At 40.6% G+C, this 25,010-nt stretch overlaps 1 protein-coding gene across 9 annotated transcripts in view; it reads left to right on the forward strand.

Moving 5' to 3' along the window:
* nbeaa (neurobeachin a) overlaps positions 1–25,010 on the forward strand; it is a 210,281-nt gene that overhangs the window by 137,147 nt on the left and 48,124 nt on the right. For all 9 annotated transcript variants that reach the window (XM_036523380.1, XM_036523381.1, XM_036523384.1 and 6 more), the window contains 5 exons: positions 249–313; positions 2,800–2,908; positions 5,268–5,434; positions 14,233–14,357; positions 20,462–20,608. In XM_036523380.1, the coding sequence (XP_036379273.1) occupies positions 249–313; positions 2,800–2,908; positions 5,268–5,434; positions 14,233–14,357; positions 20,462–20,608 (613 nt within the window). The remainder of the gene's footprint in view (positions 1–248; positions 314–2,799; positions 2,909–5,267; positions 5,435–14,232; positions 14,358–20,461; positions 20,609–25,010) is intronic.

A 25,010-nucleotide genomic window follows, 5' to 3' on the forward strand; every position in this document is an offset into this window, starting at 1 on the left:
TTACATCAGTGCTAATTTATTGCTCTCTTAATATTGCTCATCATGTTATTCAGTCGAGGTACACCCTGTATTGTTAGATGGGACTTCTTATTACTATTACTAACCAAGCATCTCAACCACAAAGTGCATAGTTAAATCATTTTTAATACTAAAAATTAATAAAGAGTGAAAACTAAAAAAACAGGGTAGAGATATAGACAGTATAGACAGTACAGAGACAGAGATTTTATGTCATTTTTTTGTTTCAGGAGTGGCAGAACTCCATTCAGAAGAATGCTGGCCTGGCTTTCATCGAGCTCATCAATGAGGGAAGGTAATTAATCACACCCTAAATTAGTTTCACTTTGTTGTTCATGAAGCTCAGTGGACCAATTCAGAAGTCTGATTTATGTGGTTACCTGTTCAATTTCCAAACCATTTCACTTTCAGTCAGCCACTTGATGAAAGGCTCAAAATATGGAATGTGGAACTTACAGTGAAGACAGGAAAGCAGGTGTTGCAGTGAAGTGAAGCATGAAAGCAAATATCTCATGACTAACATCTGCTAAATTTTTGATCGATTGTTTCAGCTTGTGTCTGCTCTATAATCACCCTCTGAAGCAGCATTAAAATGTTTACTGTCCGCAGATAAGAGGCGAGGTCGTTCATTTATTCGCGCCCTGCAAACACTCCTATTTCCATTTAGTGTTTTGTGGTTGTATGTATTCACTCAAAAACGTGAACTTGTAAGGGAGGTCTTTGCTGGCAGAAGGATGTTTGGAATGGTGACAGGACCACAGATTAGCTCAGTGGCCTGAGCATGTTATGTGCTTTCATACTGGGTGTGTGTTAGTAAAAAGCAGTAGTACAGGCTGAAGGGAGCAACGAATTAAAGAGGGAGCCTCCATGTGCTCATCTCAGAGCCAAAGAGAAAGGTAGGGATTCCTTGCCGTTTGCCTTCTCTCTATCCTATCCCATCCTGTCTGCCCCTTTCTCTGTGTCCGCCTCCCCCCTTTTTCTTTCTTTGACTCACCTTTTCTGTCTGTCCCGACTCTCTGACTTTCTGAATCTCTTCATCTTTCTTTTCCTCTCTTGCCCTTTCTCTCTCTGTCCTACTCTCAGCCTCATCTTTTCTCTCTCACCGTGTCCCTCTGTCTCTCACCCTGTCTACCCCTGCCTCTCCATCTCTCTGTCTCTCTCCCCCCCTTACGTTCTCTCTCTGGGCCCAGATCAGCCTGCACGGCCCATCTGCCGCCCCATCTGTTGAAGTAGTCCCTCCCTCCCTGCTGCCTCCACTCATTCCGCACCCAGAGCTCCAGTCAGCTCCGTCGTGTGGTGCTGTCCAGGGTGCTGCACTGCCAGAGATTCCTCACTGACCCCCTCCACCCCCCAGCCAGCACTTACAGCACCAGGCCTTAACCCTGACCCTGGGGTCTCAGCAGCAAACCGCACCAACATCTCAGACAGAACCATGAACATTTTATTGCATAACAAGTATAGGCTTGGGCTACACATTTGGTGGTCTGTCCACTCTCAATGCAGCTGTGCAAGTCTCCCCAATGCAATGCACAGGTCTCCTTGGGTTAATGTTGCGAGTGCAACCAACCATAAACCTCGTTGGTCACATTCTTCGCTGTCTGCTCCCTTCCTGCCTCTTACAATAACGGTACAGCATAGTGCAACAGATCAGTTATGATGGGGCTTGATAAATTAATGAAATGCAGGAGCGCTCTCTGATATATTCACAATCTATTTATTATTTTCATGCCCAGTTTACCACTGCAGTGAGACATGCTGCCACATAAGATTAATTCTTGATTATTTGCTGCTGGAAGAACAGTATCCTCAACATTCTGTGAATGAGATTATTTTCAGAGTACTGCATTATTGTGTACAGGGAAAAATTACTGTGGTCCGAGTTTGAAATTTAAGTGGCTAAATTTCCATTGAAGTCTGGCCAGTGAAAGAGCGCATGATTCAGGTGGCTGCTGTACTTGCTGAAGGCTCTCTGTGATGGAGGGAACTTAGGACCTGGATCAGGTGTTCAGAAGTGTAATTGAAGGGTTGAAGAAATGCAGAATCCCAGTAATAATTAAAACACAGAGAGCTTAATTATGTGTAAAATGCCATGTTGTCTAAAAATGTATTCACATGGCACACACTGTGTATATTTTTCCAGGGTTTATAGCCTCTTACTATAGACTGCTCTTCATATTAGAGTGTAGCTGAGGGTGCATTGCAGTGTGAATACAACAGATCTTTGAAATAGTTTTCCCCATGTATATCATTTCATATGGAAACCAGCTAAACCACACTGGAAAAATAAAGGGCTCTAATTAAAAGATCTCTAGACATATTAGTGAGTGGAAACATCACTGCTAATACTTACTAAATACTTCAAAGATTCTTTCCCTTTGGTCATTGAGCCACATACATAAGTGAGCTTTGGTTTGTTTTTCTTTAGGAAAATTGTGGTAGCCCTGTGCATTACGAGTTCCCAGGCATTTTTTTTTTGGAAGTATTTGGGCCCCTGACTGCAGCCTCTGTTTGCGTTCTATTTTGTGGTGGGTTGTAAAGTCTCGTGTTCCAGTTAGATCATAGCACAGGAAATCCCTGCTTCAGCCTCGTGGCAGCTCTCCCAAACAGCACCAAAGTGGAGGCAGACAGAGTGGAGTGTGGAGTGGGACAGTCTGAAGTCTGACCGCAGTGAAAAGCTCCTCAGAGGAAAGAGCATGCACAGCTGTGGGGCTAGTTAGAAATCAGGTACTTTTGTAAATGTCGTCACCATGCCGGTGTGATGTTGGTCTCTCCGCTGTTCAGACTGCTGTGCCATGCCATGAAGGACCACATCGTGCGTGTGGCCAACGAGGCTGAGTTCATCCTCAACAGACAGAGGGCTGAGGATGTCCACAAGCACGCAGAGTTCGAGGTAGGCTGGCCACAGCCATCGCAGCCATGGGGACGGTGAAAAGGGGCTTCTCCTGCTTTCAGAACCCCCTCCCACCTCTTGTGAATTCAGGCTCTGCAGAGCTTTGCATGGGAGTGTGTGGTCTTCAGGGCTCACCTTTGCCCGGGCCCATTAAAAACAATCATGTCAACCCAGGGAAGTAAAACCACAAGCACCCAGGAGTCTCCCCCAGTCCAGCAGACCACGATTTATACCTTCACATAATGAGTGTTTCACAAGAGCCCCCCCTTTTTTTTTTTACAAGGCTGTAAATTTGGATTCTGTTTTGCCTCATGCACATCTCGGTTTGTCAAGTTTACATAGGGGTGTGCTCTCTGGCACGTATGAATGGAAAATATTTCATCACAGGCAGTGTCCGCTATATGTCTCCCTGCTATATGCTATTTCACATATGTTCACAAGGTATTATGGAACGTGTTCATTACATGTCCAACAATTCTCTGCACTTCCGTCTATTGGAAAGTTGAGAAGTTACCCTCTGTGCAGGCTTACAGTGTACATGCAGTGACATCACGCTGTATTACTGCTGAACAGTACCTTGCAGCCCAGCTTTCTGTCCCACAGTGCGTTGTGTGGATACCCTCTCAGACTGCTCATCAGACAGGTTTATCACCATAATGTACTTTTTATTATTTTGCACTACCGCCACGGCACAATCTTGCATGGAAAGCGTAGTGGTGGTGCAAAAGGCGTACCATGTAAGAGGCAATGTAGTAGCCATGACTTCTGATGGAGCTGGAGAGGTATTGGAAGGATGCAGAGCCTCACCCTTCCTTATCCCTTTTGATCCTCATGAGATAAAATATCTCAGGTTCTGTCTAATAAAAGATGTAAACTACTTGTTACAATACATCCCTCCCAATTACATTAATTCTTATGAAAAAAAAGAACCCACAGTATGTCTTTCCCTGTCCAACTTTTTGGGAACGTATCTTGGAGATAAGATAGGGATGTCCTATATTATTATTCATGTTTTATGTGTTCAAATTTGAGTTCAGTGCAGATTAAATACCCCCCAAGACCATGTTGTTCTAAATGAATCATGAAAAGGAGGGAAAGTGACCAAAGCACAGCATTTAAAATTCACAAGAGAGCTACATATACCAACAGCACAACTACTGTTTCATCTCCTATGCCTGAGAAATGCTCATCGCTTTTAACTGCTATTCACATCTTAGTCAGGTATTGGTTCCATACATCCAACCATTAGGTTGAACATTCAGGAAATGGATAATATGATTTTGCAAGTCCTCTGGTTTCAGGCCAAATCCTCGTTGGTCTCAGGGTAACTTACATGATAAGAGATTGAGTTGTCTTTCACATGAGGAATATGTTGAGGTGTTATTTCTGAAAGAATTTAATTATAAAGCATGAGATTCAATTATCTTTCAGGTTCTGTTTGCAAATCAAATTTGGAATCCTGTCAACTGCCCCCCAGGAGTGCTGACGTCACGCGTCTATGAAACATTACCTGGTCTATGCAAGCCTTTTAATACCTAACTTTTAATAACTGTTCCAAAGGTCATTTTAAATGTGTGCAATGCACACAAATTGTTTGTATGTTTTAATGACATTTCCAACCAATAACATGTATTATAATGTAAGAGAGAACCCCACACATCTTCTTGAATGCAGTCTGTCAATGACGGACATGACATTCTCCGCCCCTGACCTTTTCTAACTCTCAAGTACCATTTATAGTAACAGCGCAAAGCACTGTTAATTAATTAGTAATATCTCTCATGCATAAATTCTAAGTGACTGCGTGTCAGGACCAGATGGCAGATCATAAAAGATAAAAGACAACACAAATCTTCCCACTCCAAACAAATGAATGATTCCTGTGACCAGGTTTTATTTATGCACTTATTTTTCATTTGATTTGCTCCCCTGCCACAAGTTCCAAAATAGTTTGAGCCCATTAACCTTGACAGCATGGCCTGTATTCTCCAGATGCCTCTCTAAGTGGTTTTGGTTCTCTGAAGCCTCAGTGCTGTGTGGAAGCACCTGGCAGAGCACCGGTGACTACAGAGTCCCCTCATGTGTTCAGTCCTATTTACAACTCAAGGAATGCTTTAACTGTTACAGCTTGTTTCTTTTGTGTAGTCAGTGTCTCACTTCAAAAGTTGTAGACCTACCCTTTAAAGGGACTTTTCATAGTTGCAAAAGCAGAATCACACAGCAGTATCTGAATCAGAATCTGAATGGTCTGGTAAGTCATTATCTGTGGGGTTTTGGGAGAGTTGGTTAGCCTGCTTCTGTAATGACTCATCTTGAGATGAATCTCACGGTGTCCTCTCTCCTGTTTGTGCATCCCCAGTCAAATTGTGCCCAGTACGCTGCAGACAGGAAGGAGGAGGAGAAGATGTGCGATCACCTGATCAGTGCAGCCAAGCACAGAGACCATGTAACCGCCAACCAGCTGAAGCAGAAGATCCTCAACATCCTGACCAACAAGCATGGGGCCTGGGGGACTCTCTCACAGAGGTGAGGGGATGGGGCATGGAGGACTCTCACATAAGTGAGAGAATGGAGCCTGGGGGACCTTCACAGGAGTGCAGGGATTGGGTCTTGGAGATTTTTTGATAGAAGTGAGGGGTTAGGGTCTGAGGATGCAGGGATTGGGATGAGGGACTAAGAAAGGTGAGAGGATGGTGCCTGTGGGACTGTGTCACAGAGGTGAGGTAGGAATTCCAGAGACCCTTCTTTCTCTTCATGCAGGGTGTGGGGTCATGGGGGGGGAAGCGGCTCAGTGGCATTGAATGTGGTTTTATTGTTATCCAGTAAGGTCAGCCTGTGGGACAAAAAACTCAATTACTGTAGTAAGCACCCTAATCCTCTGCATTGCATGGGGTACCAGAAGCGCACACACACACACACACACACACACACACACACACACACACACACACACACACACACACACAAACACACACACACACCCACGCACCCACACACCCACGCACCCACGCACCCTGTGCCACACAAATTAGAACACAAGGGGAGTGTTAGAATAGCCAGAGGGTGCAATTAAACCAGTACTAATCTCTGTACACACTGCAGCGTGGGTTGTGGAGTCAAAACGGTAACTTTACTAATAAAACATTAGAAAGAAATGAAACATCAAAAGCTGAAGTTAAATTATATTTTCAGACCTGGTAAGAAGGGTGCTGAAACTTGCATTGGCAGTGGCAGACACAAGACACATTGACTGCTGTTTGGAAGGGTTTCTAAACACCTCAAAGTGACAGCTTCTGGACATGAGTCAGACTGTTTAAACATCTTAACTAGGCTGTCAGTTGTATCCTGAGAAAGTCCAGAAATCTGCTGGGCAACCTTGAGCTAAAAACCTCTGTGAGAGAATTTGCCATCATGAATATCTCCTGACTGTGGGTTGGTTCACTTGTTGAACACATATTTCCTGGTACTGAGAATATGAATATCCTATCTGGGGTTAGAAGTGACCCTTTGCCCTTTGTAATTATGAGAAGTCAAATATTACATTTACATTACATTTATTCATTAACACAAATGAAATGCATTTTTATTTCATTTTCTAAAATTTAAACAAAACTATTTGACGTGTGAAATGCTGTGTTTGAGGAGTTTTCTTTTTTTTTTTTTTACTGCTGTCATCACATTAATTTTGACTCTTCTAAGCTGTATTGAAGGGTGTAGGAGAAAAGGCCACATTTTGCTTCATTTTCAGCAGGGCAAGTATTGTTCAGGAGAAGGCTGCTTTTCAAAGAAAAGCCAATTCAGATGAAGAGAGGAGGGTATTGTGGTGTAGCCAGCATGTAGCATTATCTGTGCTCTGTGGTTGGACAGCGGTGTGGTGTAGTGGTAAGGAACAAAGCCTGTAACCAAAGGACTGCTGGTTCAGTTGTGCTAGAGCACTTGGGGAAGGTATTCAGCCCACAATTGCCTCAATAAATATCCAGCTGAAGGAATGGATAAAATTGTAACCTATGTAATTCGCTCTGGATAAGAGCATGTGCTAAATGACAATATAATGTAATGTAGTGGGGTGGGCCTGATGTTGGTGGTCCTCTGTTCGACATGTGTTGTGTTTACTGTCAGACTATGAAATCCACTGTGGTGTGTAAAAAAAGGAAATATGACAAGGCAACGTTGTGTGAGCTTTGTGTTTTTGTTACTCTATACAGCAGTGCCAGTGTGCAGTCACTTACAACTTACTATTCTTGTCTGTAGAAAAGTCCTAGATTTAGCACACAGGTGTGTAAATGAAGACAGTGGGAGTGGACTTGCAGGGGGGACTTGGATCTCTTCTGCAGTCACAGGTTCTCTTCTACGTTCAGTTAACGAAACCCATGCCCCGTACAGTTATTTTTGGTAAAGCAGGCTATGATGTGTTGAGTGTCGGGAACATGACCATTTTGTGCCACTGTGCGGTTACAAGCAGCTTGAAAGCATGCACCCTATCAGAACCATACACCCTGCACATAATAACCAAATATTTTTTAGTTCATACTTTATGCTTTCCTGGTGATGAATGTGCTTTCCGCTGAGTCTGTGTCAGTAAATCAATGCTTTTTCACATTGAAACAGTATAGTGTAGTATTGATCCAGCTTTGATACAGCTTTAACTAGCCAGCATTCTGACCTCTAATGGTATAATATTAATTGTAGCTTTTTACTGTACAATCAACTTGGAAATTGAATTTACTACTTTATACAACATACAGTGATTTTCCTAGTCCTGTCCAGTCCTCCCCAAATGATCCCTGAGTATGGTATAAGACCACCAGAGAACATGAGCTGTCAGGAGAGGCCTGGAATTATGTAGAGCTCCAAATCACAAATGGTTTCACTGTAATTCTTGTTAATATATTTTTTGGAAATCATTCTTAATTCCATTCCTGCCTCCATTTCATTGACAGGAGGGATTGATGGAGGGTTCTGTTGAGATGAATGTAGTGTTGATCATCTCATTTATATGTCACTTGTATAGACAAGCTACTTCCCAGAGTATGACTTATTTTGGCAAGAATTTATTGATTTGATGAAATACGTGGAACTCTGTGGTGACTGCATGCTTTCTGAGTTGTTGTGACTGCATGCTTTCTGAGTTGTGGTGACTGCATGCTTTCTGAGTTGTGTTGACTGCATGCTTTCTGAGTTGTGGGTACTGTAGTACTGTGCCGCTTTCATTGCTAGCCCTTAACTAACTTTCATGGTGTGGGAGAGACCTACGGAAAATAGAATGGTATTTATATTCCCCACAACTTTTTTTTTTCTTTTTCAGAACAGGAATATGGAAGAGGTGTGTAGAGCTGGCAGTCAGTCAGGACTATATCCATCATGAGGTTATTTTTGTATATAATTGCTTTTTTCTTCTTTTTCAGAGAGTAAACTAAAAGAAAGCCCATATAGATCTGTGGAGACCATCAGTTTCAGTTTCCCTTGAGGAATAGAGAGTGTTATCCATCTGTGAAAAATGATAAGTCTGGAGTTGCATAACAATTTTATGATGGAATGAACACCTCAGTCACATATGACTCCATATAAGACACTGTGTCTGCCCACAGCTTTTGTTGTCTGTTAACAGCATTTGTTGTGCCCTTCACTGATGTCTGTTGTGTCTGCCCAAATTGGTTGTTTTGTCTGCCTGTAGAATTAGTTTAGTCTGCTTACAGTATTTGTCGGGTCATCCTTTAATATTCATTGTGTCTGCATGCAACATTTGTTGTGTCTGCCTTTAATGTTGCTTCTGTCTGATATATCTGGCATCAGTGTCACAGAAGCTGTCCCTGTGGATCAAGTAATCCCACCTGCTGAGATGTGCCATAGGGCCGATACATGGAAGTGCAGGGCGCACGTCAGGATGTGCCTTTCAGATTAAGAGATTCTTTTAGGAAATGAGAAATGAACCAGTGTAAATGCTGTGTTTAAGAAGTGCAGTGTTCCCTGTTCCTCACCTGTGGTTATAAATAGGAGATTGATACAGGCATCTCTATTCCTCTATACTACTATTCAAGCAGTCAGTCTAAACACCTTGAGCACTTGCACATGTCTTGCTGTGTCCCCAAATCACCCCTCCTCAGATTGGTATGAGGCCAGAGGCCAGACTACTGCATCCCACTTGACTGTCCCTCAAGCGCCTCACTGTTCAGGACCCAAACAGATGACAGTAGCAATGTTGATGCATACTGAGACATTTCATACTCATAAGCTGGTTCACAACAACATATGTGGGGAAGTGGGTGAGGAAAACCATTTCGCTTAATATGTTTTTTTGTCAATTTTTTCACAAAGTTGCGGAACAGCCACACAGTGGTATGAACAATGATGCTTGTATGGTATTGAGTGAAGGTAATTTTCAGTGTTTTGGTGATACAGTTTTCCTCCCTATCCTTAGTTTGTTCTTGACCCTGTTACAGCTCATCCTGGGAGGGGGGGTTTGAGGTGGTTCTTGACCTTAGTACTGCCTGCACTCGTGATCTTTGGAGAGGGGCCCATTCACACAGCTGCTGATTTCACATGCTTCTAAAGTGGAGCTTGACTCCATCACTTCATTGTGCCGAATTTCTGATTGATGGCTGCTTAACTGTCCTTGCAAACAGTAGCAGCAGCAGTTTCTCTGTCCTTTGTGCTTGAGACACATCTACCGAGTCCTCAAGTGAGTTTCAGCATTTGTTAAATTGTTCTTTTCATTCATACCATATGGAAATTTTCCTGCCCTGTGCCATCTTATGAAGGGGGTGACTTTGGTAATGCTTTTATATTTATTTGTTTGTTCATTTACGAGGCTGATTCAAGAACAGCAGGGATTGGAGTGACAAGATTTGAACATCTAACCATCAGAAATCCTGTTATGGTTTTCCAGAAAATATATTGCACTCTGTGTGTGTAGAGCAAGGGAGTTAATAGTGGCATTGGAGGTGGACAGAAAGGGTGTTTGATTTGAGTGGCTGTCTGTTGACGCCACATGTTTAGTGTCAACGGTGACAGGGTGCAGGGGAGTGGTGGAGTGCGCGCTGGGGAAACTGTTCCCCCTTCTTAGGCCAGCCTCAACATCACAGGGCCTTTGTGACGCTGATGAAAACCAGCCCCTCCGCCCCTTTAAAAGGACCGGCTGCTGATTACCTTCATTTATCATAATTATCCTTCAAATGGAGCCATTTAAAATGAATACAATGGTGTCTTATTGAAATTTTCATCTTTTTCTTTTCTTTTTCCCCCTTGTGTGGCCAAACATAGGATAATGCTGTCTTTTGCACTAGTGAAATGGTTTAAATGTGAGTTGTGGCAGAGAGACCCGAGTATTCGTCAATTTCTGATATCTCTGTACTCATTGGTGCTTGCTCTGGTGCTGGTTGCTAAAAAATAAATGTCACATTGACATCAATGGATCAGTATTTTCAGTGGACTACACTTAAAATCCTTTAAGGTGAACCCATCAGGGTTATGGTCAGCACACACAATGGACTGTGATGGGAGCCCATTGCAAGGAGGTAAACTGAAAGAATTTTTCTGTTCGAATGATGTCCCCACATTAGTGAAACTGTGTCTGACTGAGATTGATGCTTTCAGAACTACGCAGGCAGTCTGTAAAGCCTTTCTGTACTCTCAATGTGGCCTTGTATAGAGGGGAGCAGCCAAAGGTTAATTGCTGAATGAACTGGTCCTGGTTCCGGGCCAAGACCCAGGCCATAACTTGCAGTGACCTTGCGTGTGCGCGGGCCTCCGGTGCGTGCGCCCTTTTCAATGTGCGATTGTGGCCTGCGGTGGAAAATGCTCGAGCCCAGAGCAGCGTAAGTGGTCAGAGGTCAGGGATCAGGGGCCATATTAGGGCTCCCGTTGGCTGAATAATTCATAAAGCATCTTATTTAATTTTCTTCCAGATCATATGTTGCAATGGCGAGTAGAGCCACAATCTGCTACACAGAAAGAGAGACAGACGATGAGAGAGAGAGAGGACAGATTTAAATAAGGCAGAGTAAGAGGGGCTGATGAGAGTAAATGGAGGGAAAGTGCCACCCTCGTGAATGAGACAGGGTCATTATTGGCTGAAGTGGACAGAGCATCCAGTGTTAAACAAGCACTTGTGGCAGAACACTGCATTTCAGGCCAGAGAAAGACTGACGGGCCCGTGATTCAATCTCACTTCCTTTTCATTCTCAATCCCCCCCGGTGAATTATTGCTGTGAAATGTAAGGGACAATAATTTTGACCCCTGCATCTCCTGGTCATTCCAGTCCAGGCTGTGGTCAGCAGCGTCCATTTACAGAATGATTTCCGCCACTAAACCTCTCTTCTTGCCTGAGGCATGAGCCCAGTACAATGTCATAGCTTGTGAATTTACAACCAAACGTGTTACAAAATATAGAGCACACTTTTTCGCATGTCATTTTGATAAATCTTTCCTCCTCCAGCACTGACATTTACTTCTGAGTCATTCACTGTTATAAATAGACCAAGTTCCCCATGGAAAGATGTCAGTTATTGCTTTGATTACTCTATTAAAAGTGGTAATTGCACACATGTGTATAAAGATACCAATTTCATTTTGGTGTGACAAAATTCATCAGTTGTCAGCAAAGTGTGTGTCAGAGTACAAACTTAGTTCTTGTGTATTTTGCCAAAACATGTCTTAAATGTACTGATTTTGAAAACACTGTCCCGTAAGATGCCAGTAAAACTGTAAACTCAGTCAATATGCAGTAGATTGATTACTCAATAACTATAGAGACTTATAGTTAGACTTATGGCAAAGAGATAGGTTAGCCTTGATTAACTGAAACAAAAAACATTTTGCAGCCTGTTTGGATCTTAATTATCTGAGAAACTGCCTGGCAGATTCTAAGATAATTATTTATTGTATAATTTCTTGTTATCTTATTCTCACTGGTTTACTACATAGTATTTATATTTTTCCCTGTGTAATCTAAGACTTGCTTTTTAATTCATGTGTTTATCTCCTGTAAACTTCTTAACATATCTGTTTCTCTATCTGCCTCTCTACTCGTCTTCACCCCCCCCCCCCCCCTTTCTCTGTTGCTGCCCTCTCTCCTCTCTCTCTGGTGAAATGTGTGGATTGACAGGTTGGCAGGGCAGAGACTTTGGTCTACTTGTTTCATTTAGCAGTGAATGTGCTTTCAACATCCTGTCAGCATGCACATACAGTACACACACACGCAATTGATTTTACATTGTAGCTCAGTGCTTTATGTTGCCAGAGCTGTAAGTCTCTTGGGAAGCTTGATTTCTGACAGTTGTAGATGTAATATACACATCACAAGAGCGTGGTCTGTGTGATGGGATTCCCTTGTTATACTCTTCTGTTATGACTGTGTTGATATTCTGATGAAGAAAAAGCTATGCTATGGAATTTTTCTTGAAGGTAATAACTTAGCATGTCAGCATGTCACACAGTACAGTGCCAGTGACTGTATTTTCTTTGAATTTTCAACAACATCTTAGTGTGTCAAATGTAGACAAGTAATCATTTTGTTGAATGCAATGATATGCTGTAAAATCAACGAGCAAAATGTCTGTTGAGTTTTAATTCTGTTGGCAGGCAGAAACATTCTGTTACATGATGGGCCATTATGTTACTCTCAGCTCTGACATGCACACTCCTTCATTTGACTCTTTATGAAATATTGAACTGAAAAGAAGTCATATTAGATTATCCTATTCCTATGGGTGACTGGAACTGGTAGTGTGCAGATTTACTAAATACATTACCGGCTATTGAGCTGTCATGGTTCAGTGAGGAATAACGATTCCAAGAAAATGCACAGGCAAATAAGTTTACATTTGTTGCGTAAAACATTTCAATCAATAAATTGATCCAAATGTATTATTTGGACATTTTACAATAGAATTTGTAATGCAATTGTAATGTGTGTTCTCAATGCCAGTTAGCCATCACTTACATTTTATTATTCTAAACCTTGTTTGGAATAAATAAATTAGTGTGGATCAATATATACTTTTATTTAATATATAAAGACACACACACATTGATTAATCTTGATAGCGTTGCATGCATCAAAGTAATATTGTTCGCAAATGATGAATATATATGAAAAAAACAAGTAGGACACATTTATTCACACCCATGTGAAAAAGAAATGGCTGGGTAGATGGATGCATAGCTAGATAAAACAGTAAAACACAAGGCACATATAGCTAAGTACTATATAATGACAACACACAATGCCTTTGAAATGTCTCCAAGCGAACAGTAAAGTGCTGTGTAACCTGGTCTTGGCGCATAATGGTTGAAATTAGCTCCAAGTAATAAAATGATCCCTGTGTTAGGATCTCAGGAATAATCATTTACAAAGATGGAAACCATATGCTGGAGCTTTCCCCCCACTCTGCAGCCTCGCCCCATTTTTCTGCTGCTCAGATTCTATGTTAAAAATAGTGAATACGAATGCAATTTTCTTTGGGTTACTCAGGGCCTGGGGAATCATTTCAATGAATATTTCAGCACATTATTTTAATCAGGGCTGCGTGTATGAGAGGAGAGAAAACTCTATAGGCTTCTTCTTTAAATGAAGTGAGCAACCCCCCCCCCCCCGTCACTGCAGCCTGTCCTTTGATTTACAGAACTTGTTAAAAGCACAGTAAGAAAGGAGGCAAGCTGTGCCATTTATACTCCTAATCTGATCCTGTGTTTGTCAATGGGACCCACTGATTTATGAGCACAGCAGCTGTTGCTGCTGTAGCAGGCCCTGCAGACTCACCATGGCTGCCTGAAAAGGCTTTGCCACACTCTGAGGTGGTTGTTGTGCTGACCTGTAGATTTCAGGTATGGATTTTTTTAGAATGTTAGATGTTCACCACACATCAAATCACGCCTACATCCGCTCCCCTGTGACCTGGAGGTAGGAGCAGAGTTTCTAACTTACACCTCCCTGGAGTTTCTGTCATTGAAAGGCTGTACTTCCATGTACTCAAAAGGTGTTGAAAAGTGAGCCTGAAGAGATGGAATGAGAAATGAGATATGAGATTTGAAATGAGGTGCTTCTAAAGTTCTGTGGACAATTGTGTGCTCCTGATTGAAAAGATAGCCCACTATGTACCCTTACGAGATAAAGAAAGGACATGAAAAAAAAAACACCAGAGAAAGGGTTTGTGAAATAGTCAGTTCATTTCTTTTCCAGCAGTGAGACAGTGTCAAAAGAAAGTAGAGTGTTTGTCAGGCTGATGGAATAACCTGACTGCTACCTGGGTAGAGAGGGAAATATTCTGACATTTATTAGCTCTGAGGGATAAACTCTCCTGTATCTCCCCCCCTCTCTCCACAGCCAACTGCACGACTTCTGGCGTCTGGACTACTGGGAGGACGACCTTCGACGGAGGCGGAGATTCGTGCGCAACGCCTTTGGCTCCACCCACTCAGATGTCATGCTCAAGGCCTTGGAGGACTATGGTCAGTGCCAGTGCCTAACCCTAACCCTAACTCCATCCAATATCTGGAACAAAAAGTAAAGACTCAGCTCCTGAGTAGCTCAGCGATAAATGCCTTTGCTTTGAACACATTTGATCAGCTTAATGGCCCTGGTTTAGTCTCAGCTGTGTTATCAACCGTTCGCTCAGGCCCAGCACTCTTGTATGACTACAGTGGTTGTCATGGTGACGCAAGCATGACTAATTTGCGATTCCAAAAATAGCACTGCATAAAGGGGAAACAATTGTTTTATTTTGTTATTATATAACCCTCTGTGCTCTCCACAAATCAATTAATTCCTTTGTGTCACTACGCAAAGCCCTGGACACAGGCATCTCCTCTTCTTTTCCCCACCTATGCAGACTGTCCCTAAAGGTGTGCTTGTAATTATATATGTAATGTGCTTTTCCCAGTACAAAGCAAGGGAAAGATGTGTTCCCTTTGAAAAATGGAGCAGTTTGAAAATGTAGCAATGCGGTTGCGTCTTTGTAGTGTAGTTGATGTAGTTGCGTAAAGCAGCAGAGCTGACAGAAAATTCATGGTCCCTTTTAAATGTGGCATATTTATGCCCTCTATCTGTAGAACATAGCAACCCAGTTACTACTATTTCATATCCCTCTCTGCACACCCTCACAGAGTTCAGAAGCATTCGCATTGCTGACTGGTGCCATTTTTCTCTGGACACATGACTTACCATCACTGAACCATGTGTTCCTTGGATTCTGCCTGCTTGGCAGTGTCGATTTTTTTTTTTTTTTTCTGTTTCACACTACACTGCTTTATAAAAGAAGCAGGTCAATATTATTATACACTCTGGACTCTGGACACTAGCCTGTAATGGAGGGTAATGGAGGACAATAGAGGAGATCCTTGTAAGGTTTGCAGCTAAATCTATCGATTCGCACATGCAGTTACACGTTTGATCCATTTTCAGTGTGCTGTAGCACGGTGAGACCTCCTGCTGGTACAAAGCATTCGGTATTTTCAGTATTCTATGCTTTCTTGATTCAAATTGATTGTTTTAATCTAGCAACATTTTAATGTTATATTTAGTATTAACATTTAGTACAAAAAGGAAATACTTAAGACATATAGGTAAAATATATATCTGAATCTTCAGTAATTCTTTAGTAATTCCACGTTGCCTTTGTTTTATCATAACATATTCCGAGATATCTGAATAATGTCAGATGAGTGTTTCAACCTAATGTCATGTGAGTTATACACCTTTAGCATACACACATATTGACCCCATACAGATGTCCACATATCACACTTACAGACTTACTCCTGTGTCATTGAGGTCATTTCTTCAGTTCATCACTATTTCTTTTTTTACCGGTCATGCATTTTTATAATGTATGCTCGTATAAATGCCCGCAAGTTATATGCCGTTTAAAATTACGTTATGTAAAATTGTGTATTGTATTGTAAAACTGCAGCTGCAAAATACTGTTCTTATATATTTTCTTGTAACAATTAAACATTATTGTGCAGGAAAGCAAGTTAAACCTGCCTATCTGTCCTGTTAACAACACTGACACCCTAACCAGCACATTCCATTTCAGCCTCCTCCTGTAATAGCTTTTCCTGTTGTAATTTGGCAGTAGATGTAAATGGATGGTATTGCCTGCTGACTGGAACTGGGCAAGCATGAAATAGAAGTCACATTAGTATTGATCCAGGTATTTAACAGGGGCTAAGTCATGTCTTGGCTGCTCTCTCATTTCAGGTGATCAGGTTTTTGCTGATCGCCTGGACCAGCTATCTTTGCATCTCAGGAAAAATAATTGTGATATAATTTATATTTTAAACAATTAAACAATATAATATGTGTAATTAATATATTACTGATGTTCATTTTCAAAGCTGTTATTTATGTGGCAAAAAGGTTTATGGCAAGAACATTCACCTTTACAAATAAAGATTTCCATCAGGTGGATATTAATGAAGAATGCCAACAAGGTGCAAATCAGCAAATTGCTAATTGACAGGTAATTCTAAAAGCTGGGATTGCATTGGCCTATCTAGGGTATGACACTGATAGGAACAAAAAGATATCACAAATCATTAGGAGAGATGTCATGCAATATGGGTATTAAACTTGTATTTAAGTACTTAAATCCAAGCTTAATACCCATACTCAGAATACTCAGAGGTCAGAGCCAAAGCAGAATAATTTAATCACTACTGAAGCTAGGATCCGTGCTGTGTTTCCTTCACTCGAGCACTGGCTCACAGGCTGAGTAGTAGCTCAGTGTGTGGCCCTGGCTGGGTCTTTTACATGGATTGTGTGAAGATGTAGAAGACCAGAGCTAAGAGGGGAACAGGAGGGAGGGAAAAGTCTGTCAAACTCGGTGTAATAATCTTTCTTAGTTGGGGTGGGAATTACCAAGAATGCCTTAGTCATATGGTCAATATTGTATTGAGAAATGCTGTTGTATTGTACTGAGATACATAATAATATTGCATTGTACTGAGAAATATTTGCTCAGCTAAAGTCAATATTGCAAAGACAATCAAAATATATTAATGCAAATCAGTAATATAATATGCTAAAATGGCAATTATTGACATATTTAAAATGAATTGATCAAGATAATGTATTTTCTAAAATGAATTCTAAGTGTATATGTATATTTTTTTTTGTTTGGAAAGTAATGGCATTTCTTGTATTTCTGCTCATTTGGCCAGTGTTGGAAATAAACATATTCAACTGAGGCCAGCCTCATGACCCTCAGAGATACTACAGGGCCCGCTTTTAGCATTTAAGCCAAGTAACGTGCTGTCCAGTTGTATGTGTTTAAATTTAGAAAAAAATACAGCCATGGAACTACAATACATTCCTTTTCTTAACTGAAACTATAAAGAACACAAGGCTCATGCCACAGAAAAATTCCAGGTTTAAACATATGTGTATATAAAACAGTCTCTTGGCAACAGCAATAATATTTGATTTATGCACAGTTAAGGCCTATAAGTAAGGCTTCAACTCTGTCTGCACCATACTGAACAGTAAAACTACAGAACACCAAAATGTTTCCAGGGACAGTTTTGCTGAAACTGTAAAATTAGTTTGACCACAGGCTTACCGTAGCCATTTTATGAAGCTCTACTTCCAGCTGATTTTAAAACACAAAACCAAAAATAAGGAATCCAACGGATACAAATGACAGGGACTGAACACATCTGTCTTCTATTGGGGGGTTTCGATTATGTACAGAATTTGTCTGCAGTTTTAAAGAGCTGGATTTTCAGCTTATCAGCTTAAAATGCACACACATATTTATGAGCAAGATGAATTTGAAGAATTGCAACTCATTCATACAACTATTATATGCTGTAGCACTACAGATGAAGACGGTTGTGCAGGGGTTTTCTCAGCAGCTGTTTGGCAGCCTCGGCTGGTGTGTTGGTTGTGTTGTAAAATGGTACAATGATGCATTTGCTCTTCTGGAGGAAAAATTCATTCCTGACTGATGGTCAGCAAAAGCCGTTCTTGTCCATATTATTCTGCCAGGAGGGCATCCTTGTTTGGGAATATGGCTATTATCACATTGTTGTTTCATTTATTGATGGATGCCCATTTCTAGGTCAACAATGATTACAGTTTTCTGCTCATATTTTGTCTTTGATATTCATTAACCAATTTATACAATTTTACCAGAACACTTGACGTACATACAAGTCAAAAGTTTGACCACAGCTGATTAAGCTAATGGAAAACATACATTCAAAGTCATTTAAATCTAAAGACTTGTGCTTAAATTCTTGAAATTTGTTTCTTAGAATATAGAAGTTGATTCCTATGTATGAATTTTTTTTACAAAAAAAATTTATAGAATCTAAAATGTAAGAATTTTGAGTTGTTTAACACTTTTTAGTCACTGCATAATTCCATTTGTGTTATTTCATTTTATATTATTATCATTATTCCAAAACTGGAAAATAGTTAAAATAGTAAAAAATGAAAAACCCTTCTATGAATATGTATGTCAAAACTTTTGACTGATACTGTAAATCACTTACGGTAATAACTCTCTGGTCCAGAGTCTAGTGTTCTCACCACTGCAGTCACTTGCTGCCTGCCATCCTGACATTTGAAGTAATGTTTAACAGTAAGGGGGATTGTATATATGCTCATGCATAGTCTCATAATATTTACTGAAAGCGCGGACACATTGTTATGACACAGAGGAAGTTGTCAGTGGGAGGCTGTGGAGAGGCTTGTTCCGGCTGTCACAGTTGACCTGTACTGGGATGAATAGAACTTTGCTGCCTTTAAAATGGTACCCTCCGTGGAACCTTTCATAACAACAAATAGTAAAAAGAGATACGTCAGTGATCAATAGCAGTGATTAAATCTGGGTCCCCTCGTTCTGCTGTCTTTATGGAAACTTTAGTAAATATTTTTGTCTTTTTTAACTAGTTTGTGATCATGCTTGTACGTGTGTCAAAAAATTCTGTCACTGATATAGTACGTTCCTTTTCTTGTCAAGTCAGTTCTGTTGAAGTTAAATTGTTATATCTGATTCTGCTCCTGGAGTTTCAGTGACAGGTCTCAGGTTTTGTGCCAAATCCAAAGAAATCATTATTTTTATTCTGTCATGTAATTCCAGCCATTTGGTCATGATCCCAGTTCTTCAGCACTCCATACCATGAGGGATTGAAAAGTGTGATAGGTCCTTGTACTCCTTATAGTTGATTCTGTCATACCTTCAGCATATTGGTTCTGTAACACCCACACTATAACACCCACAATCTGTGTGAATATTTTGGAAAAGGTCTGTTGGGCCAATAGTGTGGCTGGATCATATGGCTGAATCATTAAGGCCAAATAGCAGTCGGGGAAACAGTAAAGTGCTAGTGCTGTGGGCTCTGTGGGTGAGCTATGGGATGGGGGCCAGTGACCAGTTAACAGGGTGGTGGGGTCACCCTGATGTAAGCATTGATATGAATTAATCTTGCGTCCAATCACTTCTGATTTACAAGGTCGCTCCAGAGGGCAAAGGTGAGGGAGGAGTTAAAAGATTTATAATTAGGCTTTTCCAGACATGTCTGATTCTCTCTTCTGTGGAGGTGACAGATTGAGCTCTAATTCACAAGCTGTGCTTTGGAGGACAGATACGATGTCTGTGTCACTATCATTCAGAGGAAAATGGATACTGTGCATTGGAGTGTGATTTTTCTTTGGTTTTTTTTTTTTGGTTCTCATTTTGGTCCTTTGCCCTGTTTTGCCAGTCAGAATTTTAATCTTAATCTTTTGGCTTCCCTTTTTTTGCTGTCCCATAATGATAGTTAAAAGGCTGCACTTTTGAGTTTTGCTTGTATTTCTTTAGTGCTTTGTGATTGCTATGTCTTTTTTACATCTTCACTTTCTTCTTTTGACCGTGGCACAGAATCCAATTCTGAAACCATTCTTGCCTTCTGTCTCTGCCTAATGTAAGCTTTGGAAATGACAGCACTTGAGATGACAGGATGACATCGGACAGAGAGTCCTTTTTTGTACTACTTACAGCAGTCAAACAGAACCTCATCAATTCAGGGTACCTATTCCCCAGGGGTGTCAGAGGCCTAACAAGTTTGTTGTTGAAAAGAAATTTATCTGAACAGTGTCTCTTCTTTTCTCTGTTGCCGTTTGGAATTTTTTTGGTTCTCATTTCTTGTCAGTCTGACCTTAAAGAAGAAAGTAGGGGTTTAACTAATTTGTGTAGATGAATCCAAGATTTGGATATATGCCAAATAATCACACTGTTCTATTCTGTTAGTGCAAGCTCTGTCAGAACTCATCTTACTATGTCTTAATAGTGTTGTCTGTCCAAAGCCAGACTTCTCTGATGTGTGAAAATGTCTATGTGCTTCATAAGTAACAAAAGACATGTTTTTCATCCTGACATGCACAAATCCTGTATGCCTCTGCATGGATTCACAGTCTTCTTAAAAGGCAGAAAATTAGTACAAAGGCAAATTTTTGCCAGGCTCAAAAGGTGAAATGTAATATGTTATCCATCTTGTGTAAATTTGTGTCAGTGTTCCAGTCAGGGATCAGTGACTGACCGGTGCCACCCCTACACTCACCCATGCAGGTGCTGAGGAGGACGAGGGGGTGAAGTCCAAGAAGTCATTCCGCAGCCAGGCCGTGGCCAATCAGAACCCTGAAACGGAGCTGATGCTGGAGGGTGACGACGATGCGGTTAGTCTGCTGCAGGAGAAAGAGATTGATAATCTGGCAGGTAAGTGATTGATAAAAGTCTGATGTTTTCTTAATTTGCAGCAATATATAGTAGCATGAAATTGTGTCTGATTATTACTGGTGTGGGTGTGTCCATGTGTTCTTTGAATTTTTACTAAATATCTTCAAAATCGGAGAATGCAGAGAGGTCATTTCTCCACAGAGAAATACAGCAGTTGTTTCTCACTGCATTGATATCCTTACGTGAACCCAGAAGCATTATTTGAAATGGGGTAGTAGTGTGTCAGGCTGAACGACTTGTCTTATCTCCTTAAAGTCTTACTTTGTCTCACAGCTTTTCTCTGATTACCACAAAAGAGCAACCTGTCTTTTAAGTCTGGCAAGAGGCTTGGAGCAAGCCACAGGCTGGCCAAGGCATTTGTCAACATGTGATGAGAGAAGAGTTTGCATGCAAACACATAAGTAGGTCAAGTTTCCCTAATAGCTCCTGGATAGTGCTACTGCACTGTACAGAAACAGAAACCTTTAGGTTCAGTTAAGTTCAGTGGGGCATTACCATGTATCCCTTTGTTATGAGTTCAGTTTGCTTGTGATAATCTCATTATTTGAAGAGTTCTCTTTTCAAATACAGAATACTACAACACATAGAGTGCTTTGAGACATTTCCTGCACAACAGTGTCTTCACTGACCGCCTCTTACCAGTGTCACTCTGGTTACTAATTCATTTCAAAGCAAAGTGTGTACTGCTCACACTTGTATTCAGCAAACATCTTTGTGTAGTGTTAGTCCAAGCTCTTGCTAAAATGAGGCAGTCTGAAGTCCTGAGTACAGTGTGATACTTGTAGGTAGTGCTCCTGTTTCCACAGTGGTCCAGTCTCCAGGTACGTGTTCATCTGCTGGGTTTCCTGGTTACTGTCAACGCTGTCATGATCGTTTGTTAACAGATGTCTGTTTATCTTCATTTTTAGCACGTTTCCGTCCTCGATTATTCACTTCCAGAGGCAAGTTTTATAGTTTTATAAAATAGTTGTGATAAAGCTAACCCCTGGATGAGGAGTGATCATTTACCGAATATAGCCAACACGTATCTAAAACTAACTCAAAAGCAATCAAGAAGATAGCTTTGCAGTAGAAAACTAATTTTGGCATTAGAGGCTAATTGGGCAAATGGACCAATTAACCAAATCAACAGTTTGTGAAAATACAAGGCAGTCCAATCCAAATAATCTCTTCAAACTCACTCATGTAATTCCTATAATGAATCACAGAATTAAGCTCAAATGCCAAGTATTGCTAATGTTTCTCAGTGTGAGAAATTAGAAATTGTTGTCAATGACAGTATAATTCTGGGCAGAACTTAGGATCTCAGATGTTACGTACGGACTGTTTTCAGTATATTCTTGGATTTTACATTTGGTAAACTCAGAAGAGCATGAAGCTGACTATATGCAGACTCCTTTACATTATGTCTCAAAGAAAATATTACAGTTTCTTTGTGAAGATTCTGTACATATTGCAGTGAAGCCATAACCAATGAACTGAAAGGGAACTTTAGGCCTCCCATTTGCTTCTCCTGTCTACTTTTTTGTAGTAAAAATATATATAAAAACTGCATATTAGAACAGCCATTTGCAATTGGCAATGCACTTGTTCTTTGAATAAGTCACTTTCAGAGTAGACATTGAGTCTGGAAACACATTTGTAGTGGAAATGGTCCTCTGAGAGCCTTTATTAAGAGATGAACAAGAACCAAGCATCACTTGTATGGCGGATTTCATGGGTATCATATAATTTCTGTTACTGGGTTCCCATCTTCTGTCGTTCACTGCTGCTACTTGAGATTCATTGTGGAACCTAATTTAGCCTGAGATGCATAAATCTGAGGTGTGAGTCGTTGCTATGAGATTTTTTTAATACCCTCAGTCTCGTTATGGTTCTTTCAAGCCTCCTTTATCCGTCCATCAAGCTATGCAGTCAACAGAGCTGGAGTAAGACTTCATTAGCTGGGTCTGGCTGGAGATTGGTAGTTAGATTTTGTATTTTATATATAATATTTCAGTTAAAAACAGTCAAATTTCCCGTCTTCACACCCCCAACAGTCTCCATGGCCTGAAATAATTTGGATTCCATTTTCCATGCATGATTACCTGATTTATTTATTTTTTACCAGAATATAATACAGAAAACACATCTGGCAATGACTGTAAATTCCTGAAATGTTTCTCCATTTCCCAAGATGCCAGCAAAAGGGCTGAAAATAAGATCAGGGAAGTCCCACAGAAAGTCGGCTTAAAACAACTACCATTCTGGACAGCTGCATTCATTAAAATAAACAAAATGATATGTTTGTGGCGATCACCATGAGTCTGCTTGCCACAAATAAATTTCACTGTATTTATTGTCATGGGAAAGAGCTTGTGGAAGCCTTGTGATGTAGCGTGTTGACACGCTCAATTCTTAAACATGAATGGAAAACCAAATGTAACTATTCCTGAGGTTGTTGTGTTGCAATACTCATTTACTGATGTCTTCCCTTTGGCCAAGTATTGGGTAGTATGTGTACTGCCCTGTGCTGGAATACAGAGGCTGTTCCACAGATACCAGCGTGTCATATACTTACTTTGGTACAGACAGGTTGCCAAGGGGAAACCATGTCAGAAAATCAAAGAGAATAACCTTTTGATTTTCTTTATAATAATTAAATTTGAAAGAAGAAAAAAAAAACTCCCCTGATTTCAGAGATTGTGAAAGGATGGGAAATGAAACCAGTGTACAGATTTTAATGAGAAAACCAAGAGACAGGGTGATGTTTTGCTTTTTCACCACCAGGGGACCTGTGTTTACAACTAACAAAACGATTATGGAGCACTCATGAATTTCTGCACTGTTCAATTAAATATTATATTTTTATTCACTTCTTGGAGAAGGCCTGATTGTGCAGTAATTGACACACCCCTTTTTCCCATAGCTGCTCTGAATGATGGTGAAAGAGAGAGAGAGCTGAGGCTGAAAAGATGGAAACAGACACTTGAGGAGAAGAATATCCAGTTGTTTATCTGCAGCCTCATTGTTGGGGTCACTCGCAGGGCAATGGTATCCAGAGACTGCAGCAGGAGCAACAATTATGAGTAGGGAGCATTTGGCAGCTTAGGCCCTGCATTTGTGTCATTCTACAGAGCAGCGTAGCCAAGCCGTAGTCAGATAGTTGCTAATGGGCACAGTTCCAGAGATACCCCCTCCAAGGCAGAGCTCACTATGTCCCAGAGATCTGCAGTTTGGAAGTGTCGGTCACAAAAGATGGCACATGTTGTCGTCTGCAACTGCCCTGGCATCAAACGTGCTGTTTCGTCAGCTAATCAGTGTCTCCTTCTCCAGTAGAGATCCAGAATATACACTTATAAGGGAGAACAGAGGATGCTTTTGGCCAGTGGAAGGGGCCATGGCATGAGCATAGGACTTTTTTGTTGATTGCAGTCTTCCTGGTTTAAATTTTAGGATGCTATTGAATGAGAGGGATCTTTAGGACAAGATATTTGCCTAGGGTCATTCTCATTAATTCAATTCAATCTTGTCAATTAAAAAAAGGAACTGGAATTTGATCTCTAAAAAAAGGAACTGGAGTTTGATCTCTAGTGACACAGAGCTGCATGAAGTAGAAAGAAAACAATCAACCACACCTCGGAGCACAAATATAGTAGTACTATTTATTTTTTGCTGGGGTTGGATGGGTCTGGCCAGTATCATATGAAGAATAGTGATGGGTAATGCTAAGTGAAATTGAATGTCTGTTAGGATTTATAAGATTATACAATTCAGGGAGCACAGAATGGGAGAAATTTCAGCTGGAGTTGAATGAAAATGTATTTTCTTTTGAAGTTAATTTGGAAAAGATGTTTTAATCTTTTTGAAATTACCTACACATTTTTGGACAGAGTGGTCCTAGATGCCTGCTTCATTGTGCTGCTGTGTTCTGGTAGCACTTAGCAGGGATTGGCCATTTTTCCATGCTGGACATGAGTCATGAGTGTCTTTTTTAATGGAGATTCATTTTCACTGCCACTACTTTGTCACTCTTGGTATGATTACGAGATTGTGGGGAGGAATATTAATGCACTTTTGGCGTTGTACTTAAAATCTCAAACTTCCTGATGTCCAGAAAGAGAGATCACTTTTTATTAGTTCATGCCCAGTGCAATAGTGATGCAGTAACAACATTGAACAAAATTAAGTATGTTTTATGAAAACAGCAATGTAATTTTTCATCATGAAAATATTCTCTCTACTTACTTTAAATGGTATGGTATTATAAATTCAATCTTTGCTCAGACATTGAGTTACACTGAAAAGGAATGTGTCAATAATAATATTTGGAAGTAAAGTAAAGTTAATATTTTCTAACTGGAAAATTTGATTAGTGAAGTTACTGAGGAAAAAAAAGAAA

This window comes from Megalops cyprinoides, chromosome 3, assembly GCF_013368585.1.
Source record: "Megalops cyprinoides isolate fMegCyp1 chromosome 3, fMegCyp1.pri, whole genome shotgun sequence".
NCBI classification, from domain to species: Eukaryota; Metazoa; Chordata; class Actinopteri; order Elopiformes; family Megalopidae; genus Megalops; species Megalops cyprinoides.